Source organism: Myripristis murdjan, chromosome 5 (genome assembly GCF_902150065.1).
Source record: "Myripristis murdjan chromosome 5, fMyrMur1.1, whole genome shotgun sequence".
NCBI lineage: Eukaryota > Metazoa > Chordata > Actinopteri > Holocentriformes > Holocentridae > Myripristis > Myripristis murdjan.
The window spans coordinates 21,332,956-21,348,675 of record NC_043984.1 but is presented as its reverse complement, the minus strand read 5'-3'; the positions used below and the strand labels follow the sequence as shown (position 1 = coordinate 21,348,675).

The window sequence follows — 15,720 nt, the reverse complement described above, 5'->3', positions numbered from 1 at the left end:
TACATTTCAAGAAGAGTCTCAAGTAAAATGTTTATGACTATAATAATATTTAATAACTTTCATCATGATTATAGGGATAAAATTCACTGGATACAAATATATTACATTAGATAACATAATCTTTCAGCACTAAGGAGATTTTCTTTGGTGGTTTTATTGATTCAGAAAAGTAATGAGAGAAGTTTTGGAGTTCAAAATATATAAAAGGAAAAAAGAGGGGGAAAAGCAATGCAAAATATACATCACACCAGTGAATATATGCTGTATAATATTTATGCACTAAACATTACAGTAATGGCTTTCATCAGCTTATCAAATAGAAAAGAAAAAAACTGCAAAATATTCAACAAATCAGGTGAGTAGAAATTGTTTTGAAAAGCACCCTGCAAAAGATTACGAAATTAATGCAATGCCAATCTTGATGTTTTATTAATGCTTTAAGCTTATCAGTTATTTATCAGTAATACTGTATTGACCCTAAACACGCCTTACAAAATAAAAATTCTCATGTGAATGAAGAATTAATGCAGCTATCACCCTTATATTCAGTTTTCTTTGCAGACTCTTTGCATACATCAAGGAAAAACTAACAAAGGATATGATGCACACTCACCAACCAAAAGTCCTCCAGTACAAAGATGGCCTTAAGAAGCCATTACAGATCATAGAGCTCAAAAATAATAATAATGACAAAAAAGACAGTTTAATGCATTCAGTAGCTAAAGATGAGAGAAAAGTCCATACTCCATTTAGCCCTTCTGATCAAACGACTGGAGGCGACCCCTAAAAACAGTTGTCCAGGAGCTCTCCGAAGTGCCAATATTGGTGAATGAACCTGAGGAGTTGTGGCTCTGGAGCAGCAGTGGCTTTGCCAGACAGGAGAGGTAGAGATTCTTGGCGTGTCGTCTGAAATGATGGTCAAAGAAAAAGTAAATGGCTGGATTCACGCAGCTGTTGAGGAAAGCCAGGCAGCATGAGATGATGAGGCCGTCTCTTTGCCACGACAGAGAGTAACAACTCAGCTCAGCATCTGAGAGCTGCGAGCTGATAATGATGGTCTTGAAAATGTTGAAGGGGAGCCAGGACACAATAAAGGCCACTATTATGAAGAGGACCATCTTAAGGGAGTGGCGGCGCCGGGCATCAGCACGGGAATTCCCAGCAGCAGCACAGTGCTTCTGTAGGTGTGTGATGATGGTGCCATAGCAGAGGATGATGATTAGCACTGGAAGAACAAAGGTGAGAATCACTGAGGTCAGGCTCAGGCCGAGGAAGAAAAGTGACTGGGTGTTCTCCAGACAAATGGGTCCATTGCCATTGTCCTCAACGCTGCGATACACCAGGGATGGGATGCCCAGCACCAGGGAGACCAGCCAGACCACTGCACAGGTGACACGAATGCACTGACTGCTCCTGAGGAATCTGGAGTCCATCAGTTTCACCACAGCCAAGTAGCGATCGACACTCATGCAGGTGAGGAAGAAGATGTTGGAGAAGCGGTTGACGGCGATGGCGTAGCTGCTCAGCTTGCACAGCGCATTACCAATCAGCCCAAAGTTCCAGCGGCCGCTCTGGCTGGCAGAGACGGCCCACAGTGGCAGGGTGAAGACAAACACGAGGTCAGCAAGCGCCAGGTTGACCACAAATATGTCCACCAGCCGGCCATTCCTCTTACCCTTGGCAGCCACGACCGTGATCACAAAGAGGTTTCCAATAAAGCCAGTCAAAAATATGATGGAATACAATATGGGCAGGTAGATGTCAGCGCCATGGAGGTATGAGCTGGGACAAACCTCGGTGCTGTCTGTAAAGAAATACGTTTCATTGTCAGTTAGATTGCCATAGTAGTACTCATAAGCTGAATCATAATTGTAGTTCTCCATCCTGAGACAAAAGGAGCAAAGAGATGCTCTCTGACTGTGTGGCAGGCTGGCAAGTCAAGCTCTTCAGAAATGCTGCTAGTTATTATCACTTGGAAACCACAGGCAAACTTGCAGATCCTGTTTCAACCCTCTTGTTTCACCCTGTCTGTTCTGTTTCCTTTTTTGTATCTGCCACAAGATCTCTTGACTCTGGTTTTAGTTATTGTTCAAATAAGTCATTAAACACTAAAGGTCATTTCTGGAGATGAAGAAGTGTTTATTTAATTCTTTTAAGTGCTATATCCTCTGAAATGTATTGTCACAGATCTCTGGAGCAATTGTTTTTTAGAGTTCATTTCAACTTAATTCAATTCGACAGAATATTCTTTTTTCCTCTTAACTTTTAGCTTGGTAACCTATAAAATCCAGACATAGCATTACTATAAATTATCGCTACATTATTGATACTGAAATTATGCTTGGTTTCAAGGAGGCACAACACTGAAAGATCATTGCACTGCAGTTCCAGTGGCAAGATGCATGGCAATGATCCAGTCTCTGGCAGACTCTTGGATTCATAGTTATTGTACTTTTGTGTTTGTTTCTGACTGATTGATTTAATCTGTTTGGATGTTTCCCTTTATAAGCCGTTATATTCGTAAAAATGGAAAATGGAAGACTTTATGTTTTTTTTTTGTTTTTTTTTTGTTATTGTATTACATGCCACAGCCACAGTGGAAAGAGCATTTGGCAGGGAGGAGTGAGGAGGAGTTGAGGCTATTTCGCCCTAAATTTGTCCCTAAAATTACCAGCTGTTTGATGTACCAGTAGGAGAAGTTCTGCAGGGTTGGATGACAAAACGCTGGTTAATGTTCACAGCCAGCTGGACATTAAAATGACCACATGACCCAAGGTTGACAAACTCATGTCCCGTCCCGGCTGATAAAAAGTTTAAAACAAATTAAAACTCACAGGTAGCATTCAAAGGCATCGAGAGGTGACCGAAAAATTCAAACTTTAATGTCCAAAAGTAATGAGACGTCAGTAAACTGCACACAGCATGCTTTTTTTTTTTTTTTTTTTTTTTTTTTTTTTTTTTAACAATCCAGCTAGTGAGTGATGATTTCTACCAGAGCTTAACCAAAAGGGCTGAGATAATGATTGTGGGTCTGTCTTTCCCTCTTTCTGAACAGTTATTGCTCACTGCGGTTCAGGAGACAGTTTGAGATTTCATTTTGATCGGTCTCCTTCTGTGGGTGGAGAAGTACCCGGCGTACCAAAGACACCAGAGTTTCTTTTTAGCAAATGAAATTGAGAAATGGGATGCTCTTCTTTGTGACAGTCCTGCTCTGTTGTCATTTATGCTGAAAACACAGGTGTCTGTCGGGGGGAGTCAGTATTGTGATAGGAGGGGCAGAGGGTTGGATTGCTAAAACAAAACAAACAAACAAGCAAAAGTCGTATGATATGATATAATTTTCATGTACACCTTCTAATACACCTGGCAGTAAAAACATAAAAACTGCTTTCCAGGAAGTAAAGATAATGGGATTTTCTGTTTAAAGATACAAGAAAATGTTTTTAAAATTGTGCCTTTTTGTCGTTAATTGTTAAATAGGTTTTAGAACCTAGGTTAGAAAATTTTGCATTTCACTCTAACATGCACATCTAACACATACTACCAACATCTTGGACAGCAGCTCAAGCCTTATTTTCATGAAATAGTGAAAGAAAAAAAAGCAGTTCGCACACTGCAGGGGCTCAATTTAGACTGTCCTGGTTACTGTGGTGTGAAGAAGAGCAGATGTATTTGTAACGTCATCTCTGTGCTTTGAATAAACTAAATTTAGCCGTGCAATGTGTGAAAGATGTGCAAGCTGTTTTTGTCTTCACCATTTCTCGATTGTGGCCAGGTAATAAAGTGTGAAACCAGGGGCATTTTTAACTTTATAATGAAAGGATAACAAATTGACTTGTGAATTTGCCTCCTGTGAGGACATTAATCCAAAAAGCCAAAACGCCACGGGGAAATTATTTTGCAAGATCATCCTTGAGTCTGTCATGAAGCTGCGATACATGCTGAACGGCAGATTTTCAGCAGGCAGGGCCGCCACAAAGTCACAATGCAAACAATGACACCAAGTGGCTTGAATTAAGAACTGAATCTGAAAAAAGGAAATACTTTTGAGCAGTGGTTTGGTGATGGACTGGTTCCTCAACATGATGCACTGACCCGAGTGAGTTTCTGGAAGTGTTTCTGAACTTTAACAGGACTGTGAATCATTGTTATTTGGCTGTTTGGGGAAGCATTTTCATAATGACACTAATTACATCATCACAATCACATAATCACATAAGCATACTATTGGGCATTAGATTAGTTGTACATGGCATGTTAACTTTATCTGACTGACTGCATCCAGCATTCTTCTGCTTATTATTATTGTTATTATTTTTTTTGTTTTTTATTATTCAATTATTACTTAAAAATGTTCTATTGTCATGGAAAATTCATTTACACAATTAACTGAAAGCAAAAAAGTGTAGAGTATGAGATAATAAAAGATACAACAAATAGTAATGGAAAGGAAATGCAGAAGAAAGAAAAGAAATATAAAAGTGTCTCCGTCCTGTCACATACTGGGCTTATTAAAACCAAAATACAAAACAAAGACAGGCAATTGTCACATTCCCCCGACTGTTTTTACTGTTTTAACCCTGGCATCAACAAAACAAACAAATAATTATTTGTTAATGTTAACGGATGTGATAGCACAGGCATACTAATATTTGAGAGCGTCTTCGGCTCGATGGAGGAAGTTATCAGTGCTGCACCACCAACCTGTGGGATGTTGTACGGTTGTCATTTACAGTAGCAATGTCCAGGGGGGTGTCTTGCCTGAAATGTTCTTATAAAACAGCATATTAACCATCGTAAAACATTTAGCTGTGTGCCGTTCTGTGTGTGTTTTGGTATTTATTTAAGATTTACTGGAGGATGAAGCACACTGTCTGGAGTGAGCAGATAAGGAATGTGGGTGAGGAACAGGGAGAGGAGGTGGCACGGCAAACCAAGCCCCTCTGTGGAATACAGCACCAGGAAATCCTGCCAGTGGCTGGAAGAGGCAGGGGTCTGTGTGCTGGTCTGATGTGCTGGACCCCTGTTGGAGGAGCAGACTGCCAAGAGGCCTCTGGACGGTCAAGCCCAAAGTGGCAGATGTGAGTAAATACTGAGTGGCACAAGCAGGTTGTAGGGATCCCGGCTCTACTCCCCTTAATAAGACATGAGCCTCCCCCAAGATATGATTGGTTGGGTGTCTAAAATATGAATTGACAATATGTAGGGTTTTTGTTCCATGTAAATTTTGTGTCCAAACATAATTAGACGCACTCTTTTTGTGCTCATAATAACCTTTGCTCTGTCGGCTGTACCGTAATCAGCACAATGCTCCCATAAAGGCGCTACCAAAGGAAGAGAAGAGCTCTGGGTCTGTGCTAACCTGGCTAAACTCAGGCAGAGACTGTTTTAAATTTTGCAAATATGGATTTTTTTTTTTTGTTTTTTTTTTTTTGCAAGACAGCTGGGGCGAATGAAGGTGACAGATGAAACATGATGACACAACCTGTTGTAATAAGTGAATCAGCTCTTGATTCACTTCTCTTCTTTTGTAAGGCAGTGAGCTGCACAGGGCATACTGGTGGGAGATAAGGCTGTACTTTATTGGAGAATTCTTAATGTTATGAATTACTATTGTATTGTATATACAGTACAGGCCAAAAGTTTGGACACACCTTCTCATTCAATGCGTTTCTTTATTTTCATGACTATTTACATTGTAGATTCTAACTGAAGGCATCAAAACTATGAATGAACACATGTGGAGTTATGTACTTAACAAAAAAAGGTGAAATAACTGAAAACATGTTTTATATTCTAGTTTCTTCAAAGTAGCCACCCTTTGCTCTTATTACTGCTTTGCACACTCTTGGCATTCTCTCGATGAGCTTCAAGAGGTAGTCACCTGAAATGGTTTTCCAACAGTCTTGAAGGAGTTCCCAGAGGTGTTTAGCACTTGTTGGCCCCTTTGCCTTCACTCTGCGGTCCAGCTCACCCCAAACCATCTGGATTGGGTTCAGGTCCGGTGACTGTGGAGGCCAGGTCATCTGCCACAGCACTCCATCACTCTCCTTCTTGGTCAAATAGCCCTTACACAGCCTGGAGGTGTGTTTGGGGTCATTGTCCTGTTGAAAAATAAATGATGGTCCAACTAAACGCAAACCGGATGGGATGGCATGTCGCTGCAGGATGCTGTTGTAGCCATGCTGGTTCAGTGTGCCTTCAATTTTGAATAAATCCCCAACAGTGTCACCAGCAAAACACCCCCACACCATCACACCTCCTCCTCCATGCTTCACAGTGGGAACCAGGCATGTGGAATCCATCCGTTCACCTTTTCTTTGTCTCACAAAGACACGGCGGTTGGAACCAAAGATCTCAAATTTGGACTCATCAGACCAAAGCACAGATTTCCACTGGTCTAATGTCCATTCCTTGTGTTTCTTGGCCCAAACAAATCTCTTCTGCTTGTTGCCTCTCCTTAGCAGTGGTTTCCTAGCAGCTATTTGACCATGAAGGCCTGATTCGCGCAGTCTCCTCTTAACAGTTGTTCTAGAGATGGGTCTGCTGCTAGAACTCTGTGTGGCATTTATCTTATCTCTGATCTGAGCTGCTGTTAACTTGCGATTTCTGAGGCTGGTGACTCGGATGAATTTGTCCTCAGAAGCAGAGGTGACTCTTGGTCTTCCTTTCCTGGGTCGGTCCTCATGTGTGCCAGTTTCGTTGTAGCGCTTGATGGTTTTTGCGACTCCACTTGGGGACACATTTAAAGTTTTGGCAATTTTCCGGACTGCCTGACCATCATTTCTTAAAGTAATGATGGCCACTCGTTTTTCTTTAGTTAGCTGATTGGTTCTTGCCATAATATGAATTTTAACAGTTGTCCAATAGGGCTGTCGGCTGTGTAGTAACCTGACTTCTGCACAACACAACTGATGGTCCCAACCCCATTGATAAAGCAAGAAATTCCACTAATTAACCCTGATAAGGCACACCTGTGAAGTGAAAACCATTTCAGGTGACTATCTCTTGAAGCTCATCGAGAGAATGCCAAGAGTGTGCAAAGCAGTAATCAGAGCAAAGGGTGGCTATTTTGAAGAAACTAGAATATAAAACATGTTTTCAGTTACAGTTTTTTTCATTCGCTTTTTCCAGTATAATGAAACTGGGATCCACTTTGTCGTCATCTTCACCTCCAAACCACAGCAGAAGTTTTCTTTTGCAAATGTGTTCATACCTTTTCATTGGATTCACACATGTTTCAGGCTCTTTTGCACAACACTTCTCGCATGTGTCATTTACATGGCCCTGACTCCATTGACTTCACTATGGTAGTCAAAAGCAAAACGTCTGCTCACAGCTGATAGAAATGAGCTGCATCACTGTGAAATCACTAGTGCACCCGCATCAATACCCTTTCCACAAATCACCATTCACAAATCAATCAGTATGCACCTACAAAAAAGGGGCCTATAAATTGTATTTTGTATTTTTTTTTTCTCAACTCCTTTGAGTTTTTCTGTGTAATACTGTATGTGAATTATAGTATTTCAGTTTTTGCCATCAATACAGTAAAATTTCATTTCAAAGTCTTTCTGAGTTTGGATGCAGTTCTTTACTGTAAGTTCACATTTGAATGTGTAGCTCACAGGAGAACCTTCTTCAAACTGATGTCTGTATTTTGTATTCTGCTGTCAGCTGTGTTACAGTACACTATAGCTGACTGAAGGAATCTATTCATTTGGGCAGAAGTTGAGTTGTTTGAGGGAAATATTGGCTTTTGCTACTTGCTTTACAATATGTAACTATGTAAATTGTCAAAAATATGACCGCAATATACACAGGAAAAAAGTAAAGTGGAACCTGCACAGACTAAAAAGGGTATGTTGCATTTTGGTGTTGAGTATGAAGTGAGTGAGTGCCTGGATTAACTCGCTTGACTGCAAGTTGTATTGGGCGGTGACAAAATGTGCTTTTGCTGCATGTTTGAAATGTTTTGTCATGGTAAGAGCCTTTTGCAAACAAAATGTGTTATTTTGGGAAGTGCGCCTCTCATTAGGCCTATGTATTAACTGTTTTGATACCAGCGTTTCTGAGTTGACAGAGAAGGTAAAGCGATTGAAAAAAACTGTATTTCACCTTTTTTGTTAAGTACATAACTCCACATGTGTTCATTCATAGTTTTGATTCCTTCAGTGAGAATCTACAATGTAAATAGTCATGAAAATAAAGAAAATGCATTGAATGAGAAGGTGTGTCCATACTTTTGGCCTGTACTGTACCTTTTGCAATATAAAAAATGCATTGTCATAATTTTCATTGTGCAAATGATCACACTGCTTAGACCTACATAAACCTGAATTCAGAGTCCTTTTTCCCTATAAGAAATGATTTTCTATAAGAATACTGCAGAAATATTACAGGCAACAATGTGAATGTGTGTGTCAAGTGTCATCTGTGTGTCATGTTTTGACTCACAGTCTTCAGCTTTCTATCAGTCTTGTGAAGATTTTTTTCTTTTTTCGGTTAAAAATCTTGCAGGTTTTGGTATCCCTACTTTGAATAAAGACACAGACTGCCTAATAACAGTTATAATGTGGCATTTATTTGATAGTGATCCATAATGTAGGGTTGAAATAGATGATAGTGTGCAATGCAATGTGCAATATAACAGGCATAAAGAAGAAATGAATACAGCTGGAGACAGAAATGTAATTTTTCAAGCAGAAATAAATAAATGTGTCAAAATGATGACAGAATTCCAAATATTGGTGCTCTTTGCTAATTTTGGTAATTTTATGTCATAAAAACAAGTAACAGCAACAAACCATTTTGAGAGCCATGCTGTTTCCTTAATACTGTAAAATTCACTCAACCTAAAGATTGAAAAATTGTTTCACTTTGAACACAACAAAACTCTGATTTTGAAAGTAATTGATGTGTTTTATCTTGTAAGACTGTTCAGTGTGATGTAGCCTGTAGGCCAAGCAGCCCACGTTCAAAAAACTGCAAGGTGACAGGAATTATTAACTGAATAACTTGAGATATGGAAAAAAAAAAAAAAAAACATCCATTTCCTGCTGACATGACAGATAAACCACACTGAAGTTGCAAAAGTTGGTTAAAAAAATAGATCATCATTTATCATCAGTTACAATCACTTTTCAGAAATGGCGGGTTTTTGCAGCAGAGAGTTTGTCCAAGCGGCATAGCATTTTGTAATGAAACCTCTCAGTTTCTAATAGATAACACACATGAGGCATAAAAAGACAAAGGTAACAGTGCTAGCCAGCTCGTTGCAAGTGTAAGAATATGCCATCTGTACTCATAACTTTCGTCTTGTACCTGCCTCAGTGACATTGCTGTGTTTTTGTCCCACCAGTCTCTTGTTTTCACACCCTTTGAATGTTCATCAGCAGAACTTTGTGAAAACACACATATTATATTAAAAAAAGCTACAAAATGTAATTTGAGGCAAAAAACTTTCATCATGCTGAACTGTCTCAAACAAAGCATCGCCTTGATTTATAATAGAATACAATAGATATTAAATAATTTGGCTCAGCAGCATCAGAGCCTGTGTGATCCTACTTACACTGTACTACTTTTGTCTTTGTGCTACCGTACAGTTAGTCCTACAGCAAATAAATTCTCTCATTACACTTTGGCTAAGCATTTGCACGTTGCAAGTATATTTTTTAGCTTTTCATCGAAGTTTCAGAAAGGCTTAAGCTTTACAGCAACATCCACGGCTACAAGATACCTGCTCAAAAATAGTTAATGCCATCATGTATCTACTAATCAGACCACACAGCTCATGACGTCAGCTGTTTCAGTCAAGTCAGATCCAGACTCCCCTTTTACAACAAATATTTATTCTCTCTGTAAAGGAGCTTTGCATTTTCTATGACAAATGTTTCCATAGTAAATGGCGCATTCATGGGGGAAAATGCCTTTCAAGGAAATGTGTAAAATATTATTTGGGTCTCCACTCAGCAACCAAGGTCAAAAATAGTTGTTTCCTCTAAAATTAATGATGCCATATTTTCAGTTAGGCATTGAGTCTCAGTGCGATTAAGGTGAGGGTTTAAGTGTGTAATTTACCAGGTTGAAATTATGACGTTCTCCATATTTTGCGGCTTGACCTTAAAGCGGCCCCACCTTGAAACTTGACAGTAGCACAACAGATCACAGGTTAGTCAGCATTTTCATGTCGGCTCACCATTAGAGCTGACTAAGAAACAACTGCTGTAAAGGTGGAAGTGCAGTCTGATTAGCAATAAGTCTGCACAGCCAAGAGAAACTGTGCTGTGCAGATGAAATCATATAGAGCTGAACCTTGTAAAACACTGAAAATATGTGCAACCTTCACAACTGGTAGTATTTGCCCTTTTTTTTAAGACTCCAGCACTTTTGAATGTGTTTATTGAAAATTCAGACTTAAATCTGCAGTACGGAACCGTCCAGTCCTGTAGGATTTGTTTCCCTCCTCTGGCAGTAAATGAAATGTTGCTTGAGAAGTAAACTTACGGGTTTCTTTCAATCTTCATGCAAAGAAAAACAGTAAAAGCTCCGCACTGTAGCTTTAAATCACGTGTGTACTGTATGTGTGAGTAGGTGGGGGGTGAGAGGGTGTGGCGGGCGGGTGCTGGCTGGGGTCTCAGCTCACACCTCCAGTTTCTTTTTCATCACCAGCTTGTAGAGGATCTGGTAGCCGTCGTCCCAGGCGTAGAGAAGCTGCTCCAGCGGGTTGTACTTCAGGCTGGAGTGAGCCCCGTAGCGCTTTGGGAAGTAAACCAGAGGCGCGTCATCGCTGGTCACCATGCCGTTGACGTCAAACACACACTGGACACGTGAGCGGCCTGGCTGCTTGGTGTTGTAAACCACATACAGCGTGCCGCAGATGACAAAAGCCGCCTCTGCGTTCTCCCTCGGACATGTCGTGTCCCACATCTGCTCGGTGTCCAGCGACTTGGCGTCCATCTTTGCCATGGAGATGTACCTGTCATTCTCCCGTGTGGCGTAGATTGCCCACAGGCCTTCCTCATCCACAGCAAGGTCCACTACAGTCTCGGGGGTCAGACTGTACACCGGGAGGTTATCCTGCACGGGGAACACTGCGGTATCTGTCACAGAGCCGTTCCTCATGTCATACTTGACCAGCTCCACCTCTTCTCCCTGCTTCACGTAATATGCGTGGCTGTTGTAGATGACGTGGCCTGTTCCCCTCCAGGCAGAGGGCAGCGTCACAGCTTTGGCCCGGGTAAAGCCCAGGGAGCCGGTGAAGTCGTGCACAGTGGCAAACTCATGGATGGTGTCTCCATCTGTCCCGTTAAAGATGTAAACCCTCCCAGAGCCGCGGCTCACGTCTTTGCTCCATGTGCCCTTTGGACCTCCAAGTTTCTTCAAGATTTTCATGGCCTTTATGCTGGAGATCATGTCCCGACAGTCTAGAACAAGAGACATTCAGAGTTATTTATAGCAACTGCATGATTTTAAGATGTTTTTTATACCCTGATGATGTATGTATGATGTTTCTATCCTACACAGCTACTCTCATGTTTCATGTTCTGTTTTTGTGTCCCTCTTGTTGGGGCTTTTTTTCTCTGAAACATTTTGTCCTTCTGTGACACAAAAGTGTCTTTTATTTTATTTTCTATCACCTTGTCTTATTGTTCATGTTGTACAGTAGATGTTATCAAAAATTGTGCAGCATAGGCAATGGTACAGCAGTTAAAGTAAAGATACAATTTGGCAAGATAAGATACTGCACAGTTTCAGTACAAGTGCAACAACAAATCCACACAACTCATGTGCCCTTGCAATGTGTTTCCAAAGTTCGCAGCACAATAAAAGTGTGGTGAGAGCTGAGGTAAAGGAAGTGGTGCCACAGACAAGTGTCAGTAAACAAAGGCTCAACAAAAATTCATGATAAACAAGGTCAGCAGCCCGAGCAGCATTATTCTCACAAACAGCCTGCTTATTATCGCACTGAAAACCCAGCAGAGTCAGCAAACTGTAAACTGATTGAGAACTTGCATGCAAAAGTGCACAGAGACATGCAACTAAAACAATCTTTTAAATGGATGGCAAATTATCAGTGTTTAGAAAACAAAGGATGCACAGTTGTATCCACAGGCACATCTTGGTTATAATACAACACGGCTGGTCAAACAAGTGCACCACCTGGCCACCTCATCTCACCTGAGAGCTTTGCATACTTGGCCTTGTTGTCCTCCTTCACCTGTGTCACCTGCTGCTCCATCAGCTTGTCGTCCATATCCACACACGGCTGGGCCCCATTTTGGGTCTCCAGGTAGTCCATCTCGCGCTCAACACGGTCCACACGTGCTCCCACGCTTTCGAGAGTGTTACGCAGAACCTCATTCTCTTTGTCCAGGTTCTCCAGCTGGGCGACCATCTGCTGCTTCAGCTCCCGCAGCTCTGTGGCGTAGCGGTTGGTCTGTTCATGCCACAGCGAGATGCGATCCTGTTTCAAAGAAGGGGGAAAGAGGGAAAGGATTGGCAATATCCTTGAACTCTGATGCAATCAGAATCTAGAGAAAAGGTCATGAATCTGTTGAAATGCATATATAAGAATTGTTGCACTTAAAATCTGTTTAAACTGATTATGATTTGGAGGATATTTCATTAGTATGACAGCAGAACATGAAGTTTTGCTGTCAGTGTGTGTGCTGACAAGCATTTCCTGCAAATGCACTGAGGAAGGCGTCATTTTCTAATCTGTTCAGGTTCACAACACAAGCAGAGTGTAATGTGTAGGGAGCCCAGGTTTGAAGTATCTACTGTAATTGAGTAGCTTTTTTCTGTACTTGTACTTTTTGAGTATTTTTTTTTAAATAAGTAATTCTACTTTTATTTAAGTACATTTTTGCTTGAGCATTGAACTTCACTACGTTTTAAATCATATCCATAACAGATCAATGACAGATTATGGAACCTTTCTCAATGAATGATCAAACAGCAAAGATGAGAAGGGGAATCTGGTTCTACTGTTTTTCATTTCAAAATTTCCAGTAAAAGCCGCATGATGAAAAACTGCATGATCAGTGGAAACGAGGACCATTTAGACTCAACTGGCAAAAATGTAGAATAAGAAGGGCGAAAAGGGGAAAAATATTAGTGAGTCAATCTGATGATGAGAACCATAAAGACTCAACCAACATATTATGTGCTTATTCCACATTTATCAGCTGAGTCTACAACCTGTGCAATACACCTTTAAAAGCATCTAATGTGAACAGTCATCATTTTATAACTGCATGGAAAAGATCAAATCTAAGTTACAGTTTTAAAAAGTTTCTTTTACTCCAAGAAAATTTTAAATGAGCTACTTTTTGCTTTTACTTAAGTTGATTTCTTTCAGCAGTACCTCTGCTTTGACTTAAGTAAATTATCAACACAGCACCAACACGTCAACTTGAGTGCCAGTTTGTGGTACTCTTTCCACCATTGTAAACCACCAAGGTTCAAGCCCTCAGACAGCAGGAATCCTCCCTGCTGAAGTGTCCTTGAGCAACACAGTGAGGTCCTACCAGCTCCAGGGGCGCTGCTGAGCAGCTGAGCCTCACCTCTGACCTCGCTGTGGAGGCGGGTAAAACCGAAAAGAGAAATTCCCTGGGGATGACCAATGAAGTCTCGCACTGCTTCATTGAGTTTTGCATACATGGAGTGAAGTGGCAGCACAGTATCTCCGGTTTGAGTTTTGTGTGATGACTCGTATGAGAAGTTGTAAAATTATTACGTGTGAGAGAGAGACTTGAACACCCTTTTTCCACATAAACAAAGACACCATTAAATTTAGACAGGATCAGCTGTGTAATAATGACAAGCTGTAACTGGAATTGAGCTCACAGTTGCCTACTGCAGTGTGTGGTAAAATAGATTTCTAGCCATCACAAAAATATCCAACCAACACAAAGGCAGGAAATTGCTGCCTCTGAACGATGTTTGTTCTGGCATAAACTGTCTCCAAAATTATTACTTTCCCTTCTATCATAATAAACATGATTTTATGATGCCAAAACAGTGCCTGTGTTCAGAACAATCAAGCTACACAGGAGTTGGAAGATCCTGATTAGCTTTTTCCCCCTGTGGGGAAGTTTTTTTCTCTCTCTCTCTCTGCATATGTGTTGTTCAACCTTGACTCTACTTTTTTTTAAAGTTCCTGTATCAGGGCAAAGCTGATGATCCACTCCTGGCTAAATTTATTAATCTCTCTCGAGTCATAACATTTTAGAGGTAGCTCATTATGTAATATTTTACAAACTGCAGCTTGTGTGTGTATTGTGTCATCTTTGCCATGCCTACACAGCTCAACAATTAAACCTTCTAAACTTAATTTCAGCTTCACTTTTTTAACCCAGCAAAGAAGCACAAAGTCACTACATTTTAGAGAAATTGCAATTTCCCCTCATTTTCCCCAGCATTTCCCCACATCTGCATTCCATCGACGGTTCCCTGTCCCTGGAAAGTTTCCTTTCAAAGGGACTCTGGGGCGCAGGGTGCGGCAGGGAGGTAAAGGGAGTCTTACCTCAATAGCAAGCAGTCGCCGCTCCAAGTAATCAATCAGTGCTTGGTGTTGAGCACTGGCAAAGCACGCCAAAGTAACCAAGACAACAAGTCCTCTCATTTTTGTGTCAGGGTCAGTCACTCCTGTTGCTCGTCCAGATTTTGAGCGGAGCTGAGTGAGAGTGTCTGGAGGAACCAGCAGAGTCCCAGAGCTGGACTGGAATGTTTTACTAAGCACACAGGGAGGAGCTGAAAACATCTGGCGCTGATGGAACCATATACCCTCAAAAAAGAGACACAGGCACAGACAATCCTTTCATTTCCACGGTGGACAAACTGAAAAAACACAATGCTATGTTGGCAGATGTTAACACAGAGAGATATATTTATATATCTCTGTGTAAAAATATGATATATTTTTGCATGTATAGATTTAAGGCAGTTTCTTTCTTTTCTTTCAGGCAAAGGAAACTGGTTTGATGAAGGGTCACCTCAAAGCGACAGGAGGGAGCAGGAGGGGGAAACGGAATGTGAGGGGAGCTGAGGAGTCGGTGAGGTATGAGGATCCTGCCTTCACCCACAATCCAGCATCTGGGCTTCATGTCAACCCCCCTCCTCTTCCAGGAAAGGAAAAAAGACATCAGTGCATGCCCCTTTTTCAGGATTTGTTGCTGTGTCTTTCAGTTAAAACACTGCTTGCGGTAAAGTGCATGCACTGATGAGACACAGTCACAAAGTAACTTCTTTGTTTGTTTGCTGCCATTCTTACCCAAGTGCTGTCCGTGCTAAATTATACCTTTACTTCTCTTACTGCTTGTGTTTACAGGTGTGTCATTCATTTAATTTTGGTTGTTGATTTCTGTGTGGCGTCATCTCCCCTCTGGAGGACTGTCATTGTCAAAGTGAAATTGTGCAGTCAAGCTGTTGTTTATGTCTTATTGTGAGAAGGCCACAGCTCTAATTAGATAAGTGCTTTGTTTAACTGGTGACATCACTTGCTTTCATCCTCACTGTCTTGTGCCTGTTTAGGTAAAACTACAAAATCTCAAGGAGGTGCCCTCACTGTGCATCTGAAGTGGCAAATGCATTTTGCAAATCAAAACAGTGCCGTTTTAATCTACTGTGGCAAGGCTTTGCATTTTCCTGATTTCAATATACCACTAAGGGGTTTTGCTTCATGGACACAGGCATCACAAAAAAACCTGGCAG

The 15,720-nt window shown here is 41.0% G+C and overlaps 2 protein-coding genes across 2 annotated transcripts; both read right to left on the bottom strand.

Moving 5' to 3' along the window:
- Positions 1 to 181: 181 nt before the first annotated feature.
- Positions 182 to 1,940, bottom strand: gpr25 (G protein-coupled receptor 25). Its single transcript, XM_030050920.1, has one exon. The coding sequence runs from the start codon at positions 1,881 to 1,883 to the stop codon at positions 750 to 752; it is 1,134 nt and encodes a 377-aa protein (XP_029906780.1). The 5' UTR covers positions 1,884 to 1,940; the 3' UTR covers positions 182 to 749.
- Positions 1,941 to 8,586: 6,646 nt separating this feature from the next.
- Positions 8,587 to 14,770, bottom strand: olfml3b (olfactomedin-like 3b). The gene is made up of 3 exons (XM_030050905.1): positions 14,534 to 14,770; positions 12,184 to 12,469; positions 8,587 to 11,429 (listed from the first exon to the last, which is right to left on the bottom strand). Exons 1-3 carry the CDS (start codon positions 14,768 to 14,770, stop codon positions 10,645 to 10,647), a joined length of 1,308 nt encoding a protein of 435 aa, XP_029906765.1. The 3' UTR covers positions 8,587 to 10,644.
- Between the last annotated feature and the right edge of the window lie 950 nt (positions 14,771 to 15,720).

Excerpts from the sequence above, each read along its gene's own strand:
- gpr25 (XM_030050920.1), bottom strand. The coding sequence starts at position 1,883 with ATGGAGAACTACAATTATGATTCAGCTTATGAGTACTACTATGGCAAT.
- olfml3b (XM_030050905.1), bottom strand. The coding sequence starts at position 14,770 with ATGTTTTCAGCTCCTCCCTGTGTGCTTAGTAAAACATTCCAGTCCAGC. Across the intron at positions 12,470-14,533 it reads GGCGACTGCTTGCTATTGAG|GATCGCATCTCGCTGTGGCA; the intron begins GTAAGACTCCCT and ends TCTTTGAAACAG. Across the intron at positions 11,430-12,183 it reads CAAGTATGCAAAGCTCTCAG|ACTGTCGGGACATGATCTCC; the intron begins GTGAGATGAGGT and ends CTCTTGTTCTAG.